The sequence below is a fragment of the Chenopodium album genome, chromosome 19 (genome assembly GCF_948465745.1).
Source record: "Chenopodium album chromosome 19, dcCheAlbu1.1, whole genome shotgun sequence".
Taxonomy (NCBI): domain Eukaryota; kingdom Viridiplantae; phylum Streptophyta; class Magnoliopsida; order Caryophyllales; family Amaranthaceae; genus Chenopodium; species Chenopodium album.
Window position 1 is genome coordinate 5,957,330 of NC_137852.1, and position 18,794 is coordinate 5,976,123.

At 36.0% G+C, this 18,794-nt stretch overlaps 2 protein-coding genes across 2 annotated transcripts; both read right to left on the bottom strand.

Moving 5' to 3' along the window:
• Positions 1 to 754: 754 nt before the first annotated feature.
• LOC145595435 (zinc finger CCCH domain-containing protein 41-like) lies at positions 755 to 9,900 on the bottom strand. Its single transcript, XM_081651847.1, has 5 exons — positions 9,399 to 9,900; positions 5,595 to 6,338; positions 3,332 to 4,513; positions 2,242 to 2,589; positions 755 to 1,650 (listed from the first exon to the last, which is right to left on the bottom strand). The coding sequence occupies exons 2-5, from the start codon at positions 6,291 to 6,293 to the stop codon at positions 1,033 to 1,035; spliced, it is 2,847 nt and encodes a 948-aa protein (XP_081507973.1). The 5' UTR covers positions 6,294 to 6,338; positions 9,399 to 9,900; the 3' UTR covers positions 755 to 1,032.
• A 1,617-nt stretch (positions 9,901 to 11,517) lies between these two features.
• On the bottom strand, positions 11,518 to 14,708 carry LOC145594501 (uncharacterized). Its single transcript, XM_081650809.1, has 6 exons — positions 14,009 to 14,708; positions 13,244 to 13,494; positions 12,748 to 13,123; positions 12,527 to 12,658; positions 12,277 to 12,452; positions 11,518 to 11,794 (listed from the first exon to the last, which is right to left on the bottom strand). Exons 1-6 carry the CDS (start codon positions 14,555 to 14,557, stop codon positions 11,671 to 11,673), a joined length of 1,608 nt encoding a protein of 535 aa, XP_081506935.1. The 5' UTR covers positions 14,558 to 14,708; the 3' UTR covers positions 11,518 to 11,670.
• Positions 14,709 to 18,794: the final 4,086 nt, after the last annotated feature.

Below are 18,794 nucleotides of genomic sequence, written 5' to 3' on the forward strand. Positions count from 1 at the left end.
TTTTTCCAAAATAAAAAAAAAAAAAAAAAAAAAAAGTGAGATCTTGTTAAATTCATCACAATTTGTACTTTATTATAATTCAAAGGAAAGACACATAAGGAATCTTACCTTTTAAATCCAAACCATTATTCTCTTTTATACTTTAGTATAGAAATTCAGATAAATCTAACAACACCCTACATACTATATCATACCAATAACTATCTATAAAAAGATAATACGAAGTACTTGTCTACAAAAAAAAAAAAAAGAATACTTCCACTACCAAATAAAATAAAATTAAGAATAAAATAAATAATTAAAGGAAAATTCAATTAAAAGATGTTACTGTACAAATAACTTTTATAGCAGATTAGTTGATAATTCCTTTGCTTATCTAATGAGGGGTTGTGTTTGATTATCAATTGGTGAGGTAAAGCATCAATAAGACCACCGAATAACATATTTCGACTAGCAATTTCATAAAGAAGGCGGCCTTACAGGCAGAGGCTTATGCGCTGTTAATATGTCATAGTGTGAAGGGGTTTGCATAGACAAGAAAGAAGTTCTCTCGAAAAGTTCTTCTCACCAAACAGGACCTGACTCGAGTAAGTTGGGAGCTAGCCTCCTTTTTGGACCGTCGTAAAAAATAATTAAAAAAAATAAACAGGACCTGACTTGCTCGTGATAATAGCCTCATTTCGTGCTATGTGACAAGGAATTATACATTTCAATTGATTTACATAAACTACCATGGATTACTTCCTACAAGAGATGGACAATGCAATTTATCTTCTGTTTGTGGAACAGTATAAACGTTTAAAATACTATGGAAGTACAAAAGAGGGAAAAGAGGACTGAGAACTCAATTAACCAATCCTCAAGTGGCGAACTCAAAAATACAATCTGTAGGAAACGAATATCTGGAGAACCCCATCTACATTGTTTCTTAAACAGGTGGTTGAATTTTATAGACGAAAATTCAATAGATTTTACAGTTTACCTGGCTGTACAAAGTCTCAAAATTTTGACATCCCTGGACAAGTTTTACCTTCAGGCAAGTCTTTCTTCAGCAAATAGTTTTGGACTGACTCTCAATTCTTCATCCACCTCAATGAAGCTATCTTCTACCTCTTGCTCTTTAAAATCTCTATCTTCTGGCTCGGCTGTTTCTAGGGGTATATAATTTGCTGATTTGTCAGGAGACTGAACTTCAAAAATGAAATCCCTTTCAACTGCAGCTGCTGGAGAACTTACTTTGCCATTAGACGTGGAGCTATCACCAGAAAGTTCATTTGATGACTTACAAGGAGATGAATTACTCTCTTTGTGGCCCAATGCAGACTGAGAATTATCAAGCTTTGTTTTATCCTCGGACTGAACTTCAACATTTAGAAAACCTTTGAGGGCCGAGGAACTTTCCCCACTACTTCGACTGGTACTAGGAATACTTGAAGTTATCCATGAGAACTGTAACTTGTATCCATCCCAAGATTTACCATTCAGGAATGCCCTTTCAGCTGACTGACGGGTCGCAAAGCTTACACGAGCAGAGCAGTGCTTCATTGCCTCAGAATCAATATTTTTAGGAGTCTCTTCCTCACCAGAGTCTTCAATCTCCACATTAGATACAGCACCGTGTATTGAAAAATGATCCCTTAAAGCAACCACCTAGTAGACATAAGAAAGATGACACTTTTACTTTTAAGCTTACTTGTATAACAGCTGAGAACTCAGAGCACATGTTGGGAGGTGAAAAACAACGTATCTAATACCATCTACAAATTAATGAGGCAGCAAAAACATGAATCCTAGAAGGAATGAAGGATGAAGGGAATTACACATCTATCCCATAATTAGGCAAAATACATGCATAATAACCCTAGACTGTTAAGGGTATGCAAGTACCTTCATCAGAGTAAATTAATCAACCAGTATCCCAGGACCTCATGCAACATTTAAGGACTATAACCAGGAATTTAACTGTTGTAACATATTCCACTCAAAGGCTGAACCGCTGAACACCAAACACAGCAGAAAAAAAAAAAAAAAAAAAAAAAAAAAAAAGAGAGAGAGAGAAAGGGTGCTCTAGAAATTATCCAAGATTCATTCAACCATACCTTAATCCTCAATCAGGGAACGCAAGAAAAGACACATAAGAGACTATATTTTTATAACATACCAGCATATAAAAGGTACAAACACATGCAGAGTAACAGCACCAGCTTTTTGTTTGGGAGAGTGGGGAGGAGTGATACTCACATTTGCCAAACCGAATGGTAAAGGTGCATTGATTCTGAATGTTGTAGGCCGGTTATCCAATTTATATCTATTCAAAGAAAAAGGAATTGCAGAAGTTGCCATTGGACGAACTGCATTCTTCAAGGTTGGAGGATCCAGGGCACCAGCTGAATTCGTTCTGGATCTCTGAGATGTAATGTTTTCGATATTAACCATCTTATCAGCTAACACCTCATTTTTCAATAATGATCCAGAAACATTAGTATCAGCTGACTTTGTGTTTGCAGTTTTCACCAAATCGGTCGCTGTCTCAACTGTTTGCTCCTTCGAAGCTTGCTCAGTTGATACTTCACCCTTGACTCCTGTAGCCTGCACATAATAACTTATTAGCATAGAATACTTCATATTTCTATTCCTAATTGACATAAAGGCCTAGAAACTCATGCCAACATGGTTTTGTTCTTTATGCAAATAAAATCCCTCAGAAGAATCCAGTAAAACTTTACAACCATTCCATTCAGGCATACTATTTGGTCTGGTTTCAAATTGTAGAGAGCAATCAGAGCATAATTGCCTGTCACTTGATTTTCATCAAGATTTGCCAATTTTCAAGGACGTCCAAACAGGTTATTCAGCATAATTTAATGACCATTGCCTCAGGCAATTGCTGGTGATTCAGGAGCCTACCTATCAATTTCCATCAAGATTTCAATTGGCATCTTATGGACAGTATAAAAGACAATAATATAAGGCATTATGGTCCAATGATTTAAGGACACTTAAACACCCAAAGACAAGAAGTCAATTCACAGCTTAATGCAAGAAAATATAAATAAATGTAATAATAATAATAAAAAATTATAAATAAATATATAAATATAAATTCCAGTGTTTCTCCCTATCTAGGCTAAACTAATTCACTATGCCAATTTACTCTAATTAATATTAGATGCATCAAAAGACTACAGTAGAAATGCAATTAGTCATGTTACAACATGTATAACATGTATAATTCATGTTGGACAAATGAATGCAATAAACTTGGAAGTTTCAACACAAATGAGGTGAACAAAGAAAGTACAATGAAGAGTCAAGTATGAATTACACTTACTTGTTTAGCAAGTTTTTCCAACTGTCTGCGAAATTCATTCCTCCTCTGTTCCAGCATCTCCTGTTTTTTACGTAGCTCCTCCCTCAAAACCTCCAAATTTTCCATCTTTTTCTGCACTGGAGGTGTCGTCTTAGGACTGTTTGCAGCAGTAGGTTTACAGTCATGGCCAACAGTCGCAAGGCTTGCTGGTGGTTTGGGCACACCTACTTTCATAGCAGCATGTTGGACATTATCTTTTCCTTTATTCAAAGCATACAGATGAGAACCTGAAGCAGCTGGCACACCCTGAGGCATCATCACACTGTTAGCACTGTTTGTACCCTCATCAGCTATGCTATCTCTATTCGCCCACCATAACTTAATAAATCGGCTGCCCATCACAGCATCAGGTGCCTTCAACGCTCTCTCTGCCTCTTCCCTTTTAGAAAATTGCACAAAAGCTCGTTCACTATTTGCTGGAATGTAAATATCAATTACTTCTCCAAATTTTCTAAAATGGGAGAGAAGGTTTTCTCTCTTGTTGTCTTTCAGGGGAATACAATTGACAAATAGAGTACGCTGGGCCTTTTGGGATGGTTTTCTAGAATTAGCCCCGGCATCAATTTGCATCTTGGAAGTTAAACCAACAACTTTCATGCCAAAAGGTCCTCCATTGTTTTGCTTTCCTAAATGAGAAGTCCCTTGCACGCTCATTGATGCCTCAAGGATCTCTTTTGATTTACTTTCTGGATATTCTGATGGCTTTGTCCTAGAGTCAAATTTCTCTTTAAGCTCCAGCTTATTCTTTGAATTATTAAGTCGCCCCCAAACAGTTGCACTAGTGCTTTGTGAACCAATACCTGCCCCACTACTACGGATTACACGATCAGAAAGGTCAGCATCCATAAAGGGTTCAGATTCATCAAAGTTGGGTGGTTGCAATCTAAGTGGAGTTGATGTTTCATTACTATCGTTATTCCACAAAGGCTGATCAGGGTCATACACATCAGCTTCACCAGCATTAGCAGCACTGGCCAAGCTCTCATCATCAAAAGCAGGCTGGCTTGTTTTACTGTGTATACCTCGGCTGTTCATCATAGTACCTGAAGAAACACCAACTGAAGGCATAAACCCACTTCCAGCTGATGTACCCAGCACATGTGCACTTGAGAGTGACACAGGGAGGTTAAACTGTGACAAGCTCTGCAAACCAGGAGAAAAGTATTCAGAAGATATTTAACTAAATTCCCCCTAATCTAATTCCCAGCTTGCATCAAAAAAAATAAAAAAAACTTAATTCCACCGAGTGTTCACAGGATCAAAACAATTTTTTCTAGGTACCTAAACAAATGTGTCATTGTCACAAAGAGGTTATACAGCGACCAGTTTGTATGTTGCACAGAACAAGTGCATATGCTGTAAATAACATAGACAAGGAGCCCCAGGGGGGCCTATTGACCACTTTTACTGTTAAAAGAACAGATTCTTAGTATAGCTATAGACACCAACTAAGCCACCAAGCTGGCTTGTATTTATTAATCTCAAATGTGTAACAAAAAAGGCTCCTCTACCAAAAACAAATGCACAAGCACATGTTGTAATCAATAATAAGCCTCTTTCAACCCGCAATCTTCCATAGAGTTGTCTTATTAAATTTACTGGAAAAAACACACTTGCCACATGAACAATCCTTCCAGAGTTTCAGTAAGCCCCAAAAAGGGACAACCAAACAATAGTCTACCAAAAGTTTCATGTGAGCAGTTATATATGCAGGGTACAGGAATAATAAACATTATACAGTTTATGCTTCACTTAGGATGATCAAAAGCATTACGCTTAACAAACATCATTCATCTCACAGCAAAACTGATTAGAGCTTATGTAACTCCTAACTCCTAAGCAATGGTAAGAGAGAAATCATCTAACATAAAATTTTAACCATATCTCGGGATAAACAAATAAAAATAAAAAATAAAAATAAAAATAAAAAAATAAAAATAAAAAAAAAATAAAAAATAAAAAAAAAAAAAAAAAACACTTAAAAGCTGCTGCATGCCACTTCAAAAACAAGGTTTAATTTTAATTACTCCAATCCCACCTCTCCTAAGTACAAACCAAGCAAGGAGAGTCAGAAAGAAAGTAAGTTAACTCAAATCATCTGGATGCAGTCTATATAAATGAAATAATCATGCAGAAACCAGTACGAATTAATGTAAAGCATCATAAACAAAGAATTTGCCAATTTGTTACAATTGATTGTTTCTGCAAAAATCAGAACACATACCTGCACATCTTCAACAACAATTCGATTGACACCATGCTCCATTGGACACATATCACCTCTCAAACAAAAACCACGCTCCTCAAAGTCTCTACAGCGTTGACGCTGAATTCCCATGTTGAGTGAAGAGTGCAACTGTGGTCTGAGGATTCCTGGCAGCCCGAGTGGATTGATTGCATCTATTGCCCCATTTGGGATTGCAGGAAGTAGTCCAAAGCCATTCCAGGATGCACTTTGTGCACTTGGAACATTAGGCAACCCTCTTCCTGTGAACATAGCTGATTGAATAGAACCTGGGTGAACCATTTGGGAAGCAACATCTACAGTGCCAAACCGTGAATCGCGTTGGAAATCTCTACCCCTTCCTCTGCCAGAACCATACTCACTAGGGAACCGGGAGAAATTTACTCCAGGAGGCCGCCTCTTTTCAAATTTTGTGAAGTCCCTATCTAAACCATAGTGAGATTGGGGATCACTCTGTCCATTTTCAAAATTCCTGCTGCGCTTTCTGTACGGTTGTGACAAAGGTTGCTCTAGCAGATCTCTCTCCAAGGATTGAGACCTAGTCTCCCGCCTACGATGCTTGTGATTGCGATCATCATCATCATCATCACTAATTTCCTTCTCATCTGGATCACTGACACAGTCAGGAGGAACAAGACCACCAGATTTCAGAGACGGACTTTTCAGCTCCATATTCATCCCAGTTCAAAGTAAGATATTTCAGCTTCCTTATCTTTAATGTATCTGTATGGTCCAATTCACAATTAGGTAATATTAAAACCAAATATACTATGTTTAACATAGGCAACTAGATGCACTAGTATCACCATAGAAAACAACAATAAACGCGGGCGTAGTAGACAGACAGTTAAGCATGAAGTATGAACATCCTAGCAGTGTACACTAAAGAAAGAGCACCAAAATCCATATTGTAGCAGCACATATTAGGCACCGAAAAGTACAAGATAACCCAGAATGAAAGGAACCCAGGCAATGCAAAGACATCCCACTATAACTGAAACTTCTTTCCTGCTCATCACAACAACAACAACAACAACAACAACAAAGAGAATCTAGCAAGCAAAACAAGAATGGTGTTATAGAAAAAGTCATACAAAAGGAAAACTGTAGCGTCCAGTCCATCCACATATAAAGTATGCTAGACTTCGATCAAGGAAGGGAGGGTTACATAGGCAACATAGCACAACAGCTTTGCACAAAAATGACCTAAGTCAATGGGCTACTGTAAGGAAAGCACTCCCAGCTACCCTCCATGAAAATGCTATGCCTTAATTTTTTGCAGACGAAATTGACAAAGGAGCAATTCTGCGTAAGCGTTTCACTGAAGATAAATTTATTAATTTACCAATTGGACAATAAAATTTATAAATTTTAGCACGTCATGCATTAAGAAAAAAAAAAAAAAAAAAAAGTAGATATTAAATTATTCTCCAGCAATCTAATAGAATTCATTTTTAAAGTAATTGGTCAAAGTTTAAACAAAGGGGTGAATAAAACGACATATAAATTCATTTTCAACCCTGATTACACAACAGTTGCTAGAAGAGAACATCATTCTTTTGGTCAAACCTTGCAAGCCACTACACAATTCCAGGAAGAAACAATATGGTTCAATACTAGTAAGGAAGGGAAAATACACAAAGTTTGAGCCTCCTGAGAAATTATTTGATGAGTAACAACTTGCAAGGGGATTATATCATAGCCAATGGATGCATTATTGAAAAAAAAAAGGGGCATCGGAATTTCTAAAAGCCTTAAAAGTCCATCACCAAGCAGCTAGAAATTTGTAGTTAAAAGCCGATGATATGCTGGTTCACTCAGTAGGCTACCCTTTAGCAAATCATGAACCCAAATCCAATATAGATCTCTTAAAAGTATCATCTACAAGCATCTCTTTATAATTATAAGTCCCAACAGCATCAATCTGCTATCTAAACAACAACGAATAAGTTTAATAGTTAATCGCTGAGTCGCCTAGAAATGTGATAATAAATGATATGTTAGTCTCTGATTAGTTCATGCCAGCGCCAAATGGTAATTATAAAGCTCCGTATTTTGGTAAAATGTTCCAGCACTAAAAGGCAACTACACTTGAAAGAGGATTCCCTAGCAAAGAATTTGTAGTGTAGGAGAAAGATTGTAAGTCAAGGAAGAATAGTCTTCTTTCTATCAACCATAAAAAAATTTGGTTTTAATCTAGCTAATCTACCTTGATTTCTAGCTACCTTTCAGGTTTATCTGATACTGAAAACTGATAAGTAAAACAATTAAAGTGGTTCAGCAAATAAAAAAATAAAAAAAAAAAAAAAAAAAAAAAAAAAAAAAAAGTTTGAAAAATGTTTAGCTCCAACTTTCTGAATAATCACATACTTGAAATTTGAAAATGTTTAGTAGCTTGCTAAAAATGATTAAAAGAGCAGTATGTGCAAGGCAGCTTAGTAATATAATGCAGTACTATTTCTGGTTCATGACTTCATGGAACAAGTAAACGAAGTTTCTCTTTCCGTTTTTTTGCTTTATTTTTTGGGGGGGAAGAGGAGGGGGGGGAGGGGGGGGGGTAAAGTTACGTAAATGCATTTTGCTACCAAACTTTATAAAACAAACCAACAAGTAGTAAACTATTTCGCACATTACAAAATATGGTTTCTAACCGTATTGAAAGAATAAGGACATTAGGTAAAGGTAGACAACCTACAAGGCTCTAGGGGGAAAGCAGCAGTTCAAAACTTCAAACCCTCCTCTAGAACAATTTTTTTTTTTTAAAAAAAAAAAAAATATCAAATCAAAAAAAATATATATATCAAATCAAAAAAAAAAAAAAAAAGGGCAATAGTTCATGAAGTTTCGAGATATTGATCATGGTTTCCAGTAAACCAATGTGCCAACTAGAGGCCAAAGTGACTAGTACCTTATGTCTCAGACTCTCCAATAACTTTATACATACCCATGTTGGACACCATATGTCCATATATCCGTATCCAACACCTCAAATAGCTACACATGGTGATCAAAATTTGTTGTAACAAATGAAGGGGAGACAAGAGACATAAGCCCATTAGGAGAGCCCAGAGTGAGATTCATCCTAAAATCAATTGGCATTAAGAGTAATACTCCAGATGTAATGATGTGCACAGAACAGTAAGAATCAAAATCCAGATCTCAGAATTCTTATAAACACTTTCATCTGCGCAAAGTACTCCCTCCCTTCCATATTTCACTCAACTTCCCTTAAAACATTAATGCACCACAACTAGTCAGTTTAGAGTAGCACAGGATAACTAACAACTCAAATGGCTTAATCTATATGCACAGCTTTAACAGTCTCCTATTCTTAAAGGAAGGAAGTACTCGTGATCACATTCTACCCCTAAACAACGAGTCTCAGATTTTTGAAGGAGGCGGGGGGAGGGAAAGCACTCGTGATCACATTTCCCAACCCTAAGCAACACCACTATGACATCTCTATTAACCCATGTCCCATCCCCACCCCCCGGCACTAAAAAAACTACTCGCCCATCGTTTTCGAGACATCATCCGATAAATGCAAGCAATACACAGAACATTAGCTATATTCCCTACCAAGAAATACCAATAACAAAGCTTGAAATTAAAATTATCACAGGAACAACAATTTGCTACAATAAAAACTAACAAATTAAATTCAAATCAATCATAATAATAACAAACAATTGTTCGGTTTTCTTCAAGTTCTCAAAATTGACAGTAAATACAACAATTCCCAGATCTAAAATCAAATGTATGAAATTAAAACCTTTTACTTACCAACAAAAATCAGCACTCCAATCAACAATCAATCTCCACCAAGCGAAAAATGGGCGAAACAAGAGTGTTATCAATTTCCTTCAATTAGCAACAACCCTAACCCTCAATTTTCATTCTTTTTATAATCAATCAAAAAACAAAAAAAAAACCCTTGAATAACCGGTTCGAGCTTCACTTCAAATTTACAGGAAAATCAAAAAATTGAAAATCATAAAACCCTAAAAATTTACAAATGTCCGATTATCGACATTGAACAACCACAAACACCGCCATGAAAGCAGGTTGGGAGTGACGATGATGACGAGAAGCGAAGGAGAGAGAAAGATTGAAGAAATTCGAAAATTGGAGAAGATGATGATTGTTTTAGGTTTAACTGGTTGTTATTTTTTTTTTTTTTCCTTTTTTATTTAATTTTGAAGACGAAGAAGGTTGGTTTTCACTTGGTTGTGTTGTGTATGGCTTTTTACAAATAGGGGATTACTAGTACTTTTGCCATTTGATACATGCCCCGATTAGAAGGTTATCTTCCTTAGGATGTCGATGAAGAGTGAAGATTGCGCGAACTTTTATACTAACTCCGTTTCATATTATTTGTAACAATTAGACATTGTTTCTCTCTGCTTTATGTTAAATCGTTGCAAATATGAAATGAAGATAGTATAATCGATTGTAAGCTTATTACGGTTTGTGACACTTAACTTTTGGATCGATTTTGTGTTTACAATATGATTTCTTTGTATAATTGATTGTATGCTTTGTAATTGTTTGTGGTAGTCAATTTTAGGATCTATTTACAATTATGATATTTTAGACTCCCTCTGTTTTTAAATACTTGCTCCACTTTTCATTTGCAGTCGTTTTTAAATACTTGCTCCATTTCCTTATTTGGAAAGCTTTTACAATATTTAATCAACTTATCTCACCTAGTGGTCCCAACATATATTCTCTCTCCTCCAATTCTCTCCACTACTTTATATTTTATTACTTTCTCTAATTTCTCCTAAAACTCCGCGCATGGAGAAATGGAACAAGTATTTAAAAACGGAGGGAGTATAGTATATGCATGAGATGGAAACGAGGTAAACAGATGTGAGTGCATATATGTGTATGAAGTTTATTGTTTGTTAAATACAAGTTAATTGATTAATTGGATACCAACATGCCATTAGCAATAATGATAACAAGGTCTAGCAATTTCAAATTTACATATGATTTCAGTGTTTCAATGGATACATATAGCGCTGTGCTGATAATGAGAACAAGATTAAGCAATTTCAAATTTAATATGAGTTCAGTGTTTCATTGATTTTCAATGACTACAAACAATGATGTGTTGATTTTTAATAATCATTGATAAGAATTTGTATTGATCCAATAATAACTATTTGGCCATTGATCGTCTAATAAAACTTTTAATATAGAAATCTCGTAGTTTATTTTCGTAAACATGAGATGATTTCGCCAGTTTTGCATCAATATATCTAAGGCGAGGCTTTAAATATAGCATTATATGTCACTTTACTAACAAAAAAATAAAAAATAACAATGGTTACATGTCCAATTCAATTGTTAAAGAGAACAAGTTTTAAAATATACTCACATGAATGAGAATTTTGACAAATGATTTTGTAAATAGAAGATAACTTCACCTTTTCCGAATTATCCATGATGATGGTAAAAAAGGACATTGAATTTCTTTGGGTATATCAAAAGCCATAAAGATTGAATTACTTGTCATCAACAAAGATGATGAAGTATTGAATTTCTTTGCATCTTTTCACGACGATGTAAAATTATCTATGACTATTATTTTTTTGGTATGTCAAAAGCCATAAGAATTGAATTTCTTAGTAACTTTGCAAAGATACTTCATTTTTTTCCTCATGACAACGTAAAATAATCTGACTCAATGAGCATATGTTGTAATTGTAAATTGGAGCATTTGTGCCAAGATTACCTACTTGATGAAATACAAGTCAATGTACGTTTTTATGACTAAATCTTATCATTAAATTCAATAGTTTGGATTAGATATATCTACTTGAGCCTCATTAGAATTTGGGCTGTAGGTTTTTGGCCTTATCAGTAGCATTTCTGCAAGAACAGAGAATCAGATATATAGCACATATAATGAAATGAATTTCAATTATATGAGATAAATTCTCAGTTTAGTCACCTTAGTTGTTCATAAAGGACTAATTAACAATAGGATAAATGAAAAGAGTTTGCTTAAAGAGCAAATATTTCGCTGAGGTCATCCAAGATTATCATATCATTCCCACTCTATAGTTGAAGGAGGCTTTGATGTTATGTCTAGAGTAACTCGGTTCACTCCTCGGACGTTGTTGGTAATTTTACGGGACACCTGATCAAGGAATTCTGAATCAAAGCGATACCTGAAAATATTTAGCAACAACCATTAGTCAGCAGATATAAAAGCAAATGACTTACATCGTAGTAGCTTGAATCTACACAAACAAAACGGACAAGATCAAGGACTATTTGATGTAGCTCAAACTTCAACCTAAAGCTGATTAGAGCTTGGTAAGGAATGGTTTATTTTTGCCACTGAAATGGAGGACTAAGGCCAAATTGTATGTTGTAAATGTGCTGTTTATTGTACATGTAGGACCAAAATCATTATGTAGGAGGTTATTCCAACAAAACAAAGTTCTTCAAGAAAACAATGTTCCTTTTCACATGTCCACAACATTCAAAAACACAATCAATCAAGCATATTGATGAGTTTTGAGGACTACAAGTTCCAAGAATGGTAGCAAAAGTCACTCTTGTGTCCATGTGTGGTTTTTTATAGAGACAAAAAGAAGTTTACAGGATTTGAAACATGCAAAATGAAAGATAGATGTTCAGTACTTACCAATCTGCTGTCATCCCATCTTGACTTGTAACAGCTCGCAGGCTTACAACATGAGAATGCGTTCTATGATCACCTTGAACTCCTACTGATAGAATGCCCAAGAAAACAGCGAAAGCTTGCCAAATTTCGTCATAAAGTCCAGCATCTTTGATTGATTGAATAAAAATCTCGTCAACCTGAAGAGCAAAATATTTCATATCAACCAAGGCACACACACAAATTTAAACCATGAAAGGGAATATCTCCTCACCTGTCTAAGAATTTCCAAATGATTTCCTTCTGTGACATCACCAAGCACACGCACAGCGAGTCCAGGTCCTGGGAATGGATGACGCTTCAAAAAGCCCTCAGGAATATTCAAGATCTTTCCCAATGCACGTACCTTCAAAGAAAACACGAAAAATACAAAAATTATGATGTGAATTGGAAGAGAACACTATACTTCTCATATCAAGGGGTATAAATATAAACCTCGTCCTTGAATAAAAGCTTCAGAGGTTCAATAAGCTTCAGCTTCATGTCCTTTGGAAGTCCACCAACATTATGATGACTTTTAATGGTATGGGAGTGATTTCTTCCGCTTCCTGGAGGCGGGCAGGATTCAATAACATCTGGATATAAAGTTCCTTGTACTAAGTAAACAGGTTTATTCCCCAATTTTTTCTCTAGCTCCTGTGCAAATTCATCAAAAATACAGATGAATTCTTTTCCAATTATCTTTCTTTTGGTCTCAGGGTCTGCAACACCCTTCAATTTGCTAAGAAACTGCTCCGATGCATCAACACAAGTGACAGGGAGATGAAGGTGTTCCTCAAAGGTATCCATCACACGTTCTCTCTCCTTATACCTACAAAAACATTATATAAATACGATCAAGGCCTAAAAAAATGCTGCTAGAATCTACGGTGCCAGGATATATAACCTAATTCTAATTAGCCTTGTAACAGAAATTAGTTAAAAATCTCACCTTAACAAGCCGTTGTCTACAAAAATACAATGAAGTCTGTCCCCTATCGCCTTATGAACAAGAGTAGCAGCGACAGTAGAATCCACACCACCAGATAAAGCACAAATGACATGATCATCAGCACCTACAGTTTCCTTGATAACTTTAATTTCTTCATTCAATACATCCTCCATATTCCAGTCGGCACTTATCCCACAAACATCAAAAAGAAAATACCGCAATGTCTTCATCCCTTGAGTCGAATGTGTAACCTATAGTAAGTTCAACAACCTTGTTACTCACTACCAGACACTTGACAACACTAAAACCACAGAAAACTCCCATTCACAGATACCAAAAACTTAGTTTGCCAGCAGCACCTCATTTCCTCCATTCAATACATTAATCAAACATTCTTCTCTAACAAAACCCGAAATCGGGCCCATGTAATTGCTTTTACAAAGTCACATCATACAACTATAATGTATAAGAAACACAGCACAAACTATCAACATCATTCTTCAAGTCATATTCCCCCAATTGAACTTTTTACATCTACAGTACAATTAACTGAAATACATACAAAAGTTGCCAACCATAATGTTAACACAGAGCATCTCACTACAGAGCAAAAGGGAAAAACACCTCGATATAAAAATTTCACCTTTCCATGATAAATCAAATTAAATTAATCAGCAACAACTTTACAACAAAGACCAATTAAATCAATTAATTAACAACAAATAATCAATTACACATTAAATTCAATTTTTTAATTAAATTTACCTCAGGATGATATTGAAGACCATAAAACTTTCTAGAGGGATTCTCAATAGCAGCAACAGCACCTTGCTGACTGACAGCAACAACCTTAAACCCATCAGGAAGTTTCGAAACCTCGTCACCATGACTCATCCAAACATCCTGCTTATCCCCTTTAATCCTACTCCCAAAAAACGTACTATTCTCAGAAATCACCTCAATATTCATCTTTCCATACTCTTGTCTATCACCAACCTTAACCAAACCCCCAAGTTTCTGCACAATCAACTGCAATCCATAACAGATACCCAGAACATGAACGCCATTTGTTTCGACATATTCGACGAACCCGTCACAGAATACCGGCGCGTCAGGCGCGTGAACACTGTGGGGGCCACCGGAGAGGATGATTACACGTGGGTTTAAGTCGGTGATGGATTTGAGAGGGGAGGTGCCGGAGATGCAGAGAGAGAAAACGGAAAGTGACCGGATTCTTCGGGTGATGAGGTGGGTGTATTGGGAACCGAAATCCAAGATTAAAACTAAGTCGGACTTCACTTTCTGAGCATCCATAAGTGATTGTTGATTGATTGGAGATTGAAGAGAAAAATGGGGATTGAGAGGAGAGAGAAAGAGAGGGTTTAAGAAGGGAAGAAGGCGGGGGTTTGGAGGAAATGAAAGGAAGGATGAGATTTTAGGGTTTTAGAAAGTGATGGCGGGAACCCCGGGTTCACGGGGTCCATTGGTACTTGGAAACAGCAAGGAAATGAACTTTTTTTTTTTTTGTTTTTTTTAATACGGGTCTGTTCCAATTTAAAAAACTGAACTGATTAGAGCTGAATTGATTGAAGCTGAACTAAATAGAGCTGAAATGAATATTTTTTGAGAAAAGGAAATTAGGAGTTATATTGAAATGATTGGAGCCGAACTGAACTGAAATGAAACTGAAGTGAACAGGCCCTACGGATAGAGAAGAAAATTGGTTCAGAATCGGAGCAGCAGACTAGACCGTTTTGAAGATACTCTCTTCATTTTAATAATAATCGCAATAATTATAACAACCTACATGTCAATGCACAACTTTGATTATTAATATTTGTAATTTTATATTATTAAGATGTATAAATGTTAATATAATGAAAAAAATATATATTTAAATGACTATATTGGTAAAAAAAAAAAAATAGTCAAAGTATATAAATATTGTAGAAAATCAAATTGTTGAGATTATTTTGAAACAAAGGAAGAATGTTTTTAAAAACAAATTAGATTGATACCAGAAACATTACTCGGTATATAAGTTGACCCAAATATCAATCTGGTTCTATTTTGTCAGCTTGTTGCACGCTTTAATCTTTTGATACATATGAATAGGGCTGGCAAAAGCTGATCCGACCCGATAACCCGATCCGAACCCAACCCGAAATAAATGGGTTTTGAGAGAAATATTCAACCCGTTTATGTAATTGGGTCAATCCGAACCCGACTTGAAGTTAAACAGGTCGGGTTCAGGTTGGAAATCCCAACCTAAAACCAACCCGCCTAAACCCATTTAACTAATTGGGTCGGTTTCAGGTCGGGTCAACCCGAACCCAACCCGCCTTAACCCGTTTACCACCTTATTTTTACCAACCTAATGTTTAAATATGGGCCAAGCCCACACTATCTAATGAAAAACCCTAAAACATTTTACAACCTCACGCCGTTTTTTACTTTCACTTTCATTCTCTTTACTCATTTTCTTTCTCTCTCCTCTCTCTTCTCTAGTTCTCTCTCTTGTTTTCAACTCTTTTCCATTAAAATTGTTGATTGAAGCTCGTTGAATCTTCATCTTAACATTATCAAGGTAATTTACTTGTTAATTTCATTCTCTTTACTTAATTTTGTTGTGTTTTTATACGTTTTTTTTTTTTTTTTTGTGATTTTCCATTAAAACATGTTGTTGGCTAATTTTTGCATTTTTTGTGATTTCTCTTTGCATTTGGCTTAATTATTTATTTAATTTATTCTTAATCAACAGATAGCTGACAGCCCTATTCCTCCTGAACCCATTGAACTTGCGAATCCGAATTAGATGATGAAGATACTGAACTATGCAAAATGCAGCAACACTAGTTTTGATTTTATTGCTTTTTTATTTATTTGATAATAAACAGCCAATTAATTATATTTAAATTTATTGTTGTATGATTGAACTACACAGCAACATTTATTTTAATTTTGAAATGTCAATGGAATTATATTTGCTTTGAATTTGTATTTTATGTTAGTTGAATGATACAGGTATATTTAATTTAAAAAAATACAGGGTAAACAAATTACAAGGTTATTAAAAAAAAAATTAAAAAAAAAGCAGGTTTAGACGGGTCGGGTTCAGGTCAACCCGTTTAAAACCAGGTCGGGTAAGGTTGACTTCTTTGACCTGTTTAAGTAAACAGGTCGGGTTCGGGTTGGGGGGTCCTGACCCGTTTATCTAAACAGGTCGACCTGAACCCGACCCGACCCGACCTGTTTGCCAGCCCTACATATGAATCTTTATTGGAAAACACATTCAAATATACTCAATAAATTTACTCTAAAATTACGTTTTTTTCTTTTTTTTTTTAAAAAAAAAAAAAGAACAATAACTACCTTTTGAAGAATTTTTTATGTGACGGGGCCTGGTGGCAAAAAGTCTTGAGACCCTAAAGGATACATCTTAGGGTCATATAATGACGTTTGGAACCATATACGACCATTATATGTTGTCAAAAATGTGTAGGAGTTTATAGGTACTACGCAGCGGAAATAACATATATGAATCATATTCAATAAAGTACCTAATCCCAAGAATCGCATGCATAACACACAAGACACATAATCATACCTTTGAAGCGTGAATTCCACGAAGCTATTCGACAGGCAAATCAGGGAGAGAATAGAGCCCCAAGCGTTGCTCCTCTACTTAGTCCACGAGATTCGAACGAGCCGTCCACCAATACTAGATTGGTCGAGTGATTGAGGAAAACCGCGATCACCACCTTTTCGGACAACCGACCACCGCACGAACCACCACCACCACGAGACACCACCGCGCCTAGGAGGAGGAGAGAGCCGTGAGGGAGGGAGTATGAGAGGGGGTTGGTTTCGTGTTTGCTAATTAGGGTTTGATCTAATTGATCAGTCAAAATCCTTACCTGCAAACCTAGGCACCTAGTCTATTTATAATCTCATTATAATTAGACTAGGGCACGAAGCCCAATAGCCTCTCAAAGCCCCTACATGGCCGGCCACCTAGAGTGATGAGGCCCATGATGGGCCTCGTCCTCTAATGCTCGATCTAGCCCCTTTGTGTGACCTTATAGGATCCGTCCAATTGGGCTTTGGCCTATTTTACTAGTCCAAAGATCGTAAGTACCTCTAGCTATGGCAAAACGACGACCCAAATGTCCGGACTTAATTATCTCCATAATTTGATCCAATTATATATCTAGTAATTGCACACGACGAAGACATAACTCCTTCAATCTCCCACTTGTCTGAGACAAGGGTGCAATGTTCAAATTCCTTAAGTCAATGTATATGTCGATTTGATAATATGATTGCATCACATGTCGAGATCATATTAATCTACAAATCGTTTCTTGAAATCTGAGTTAGAATTACAAAACCAAATGATTACTGAGTAATGCATTTGAACGCGGCCACGTATTTTCTGAATTCTCCCTCTTCAAGCGGCCATGACACATTTCCTAATTTAATAGGTAGACTCTATCCAATCTTGTGGCAACAAGCCTCCCACTCAACTTCTGAAATAACCGGGAAACATCCTTTATAATCTCCAGTTACGGGTAGACGTTTGAATGTACCGCAGTTATAACATCCATTGAATGAAATCAATGTTCCACTCATGTCAAAGGAATCCACTAATATATACGGAAGCTCTATACTTGAACTTCAAAGTAGGTCAATAGTTCGATCATGCATCATTCATGCATATCCAAGTGATTGACCGAGCATCACTATGCCCCTATAGCCCATGAAACCGAGCTATCCAATCAATCTTACATGCTAGTCCATTCATTGAAATCATTTATGTCCACTTTAATGATCTCGAACTAGGAACTTAAATAATATATGAATTTTGTTCACCTGTGGGGTTTCATACACCAGGTCTCTAAAATAGATAACCTGATGAGCCCATCAATCCATAATTATTTTGGACATTTTATTTAATTTCAAAACCATAATTAAATAAAAGAAATAATAATTTCTATTTTAAACATAATTCTGCAAGTTGATGTATTTTCTTATGTAATATGTTTCCACAAACATACACAACTTAAATTTACATAATTTGCTTCAATCCAAGACTTTAATATGACTTTCATACCTTTGTCTATGGAAGGGGTTTAGTGATTTCTCACTCATAATAAAACTTTGCAGAACGTGACCTTCCGCCGGTCAATGATCTCATAACTGAGGCGATATCTCATATCCATTTGTTTGGATTTGTGATGTGACCCTGGCTCCTTTGTCCTTGTGCAAAGGTGACCCTTTAGTCATAATACATTTTAATCCGAACTTCCTCTAAAACTATCCGACTATAGCTTAATACACATATTCTGACATTGAGCATGCAATAGTGCTCTGCTTTGAACTCTTCAAGCTCATTGTACTTCTCCATACTAACAAAACTGTGCATCTAAATCAAAATCTAGAGTCATCTTGCCTGTTTGGAGAGAACTTGCATTCGCAAAACTTTTGACAACTTGTTTATCTTTAACACCATAAACTAGAAAAATTCCTTTAGTGCTTCTCAAGTACTCAA

Bases quoted from the DNA above. Each gene is read 5' to 3' on its own strand.
- LOC145594501 (XM_081650809.1), bottom strand. From the start codon at position 14,557: ATGGATGCTCAGAAAGTGAAGTCCGACTTAGTTTTAATCTTGGATTTC. The intron at 12,659-12,747 runs GTTTATATTTAT...TTTTCTTTGAAG, and splicing joins AGCTTTTATTCAAGGACGAG to GTACGTGCATTGGGAAAGAT. The intron at 11,795-12,276 runs GTAAGTACTGAA...AAATATTTTCAG, and splicing joins GATGGGATGACAGCAGATTG to GTATCGCTTTGATTCAGAAT.
- LOC145595435 (XM_081651847.1), bottom strand. From the start codon at position 6,293: ATGAATATGGAGCTGAAAAGTCCGTCTCTGAAATCTGGTGGTCTTGTT. The intron at 4,514-5,594 runs GTATGTGTTCTG...CCTGGTTTGCAG, and splicing joins TTGTTGTTGAAGATGTGCAG to AGCTTGTCACAGTTTAACCT. The intron at 2,590-3,331 runs GTAAGTGTAATT...TATTATGTGCAG, and splicing joins TGGAAAAACTTGCTAAACAA to GCTACAGGAGTCAAGGGTGA.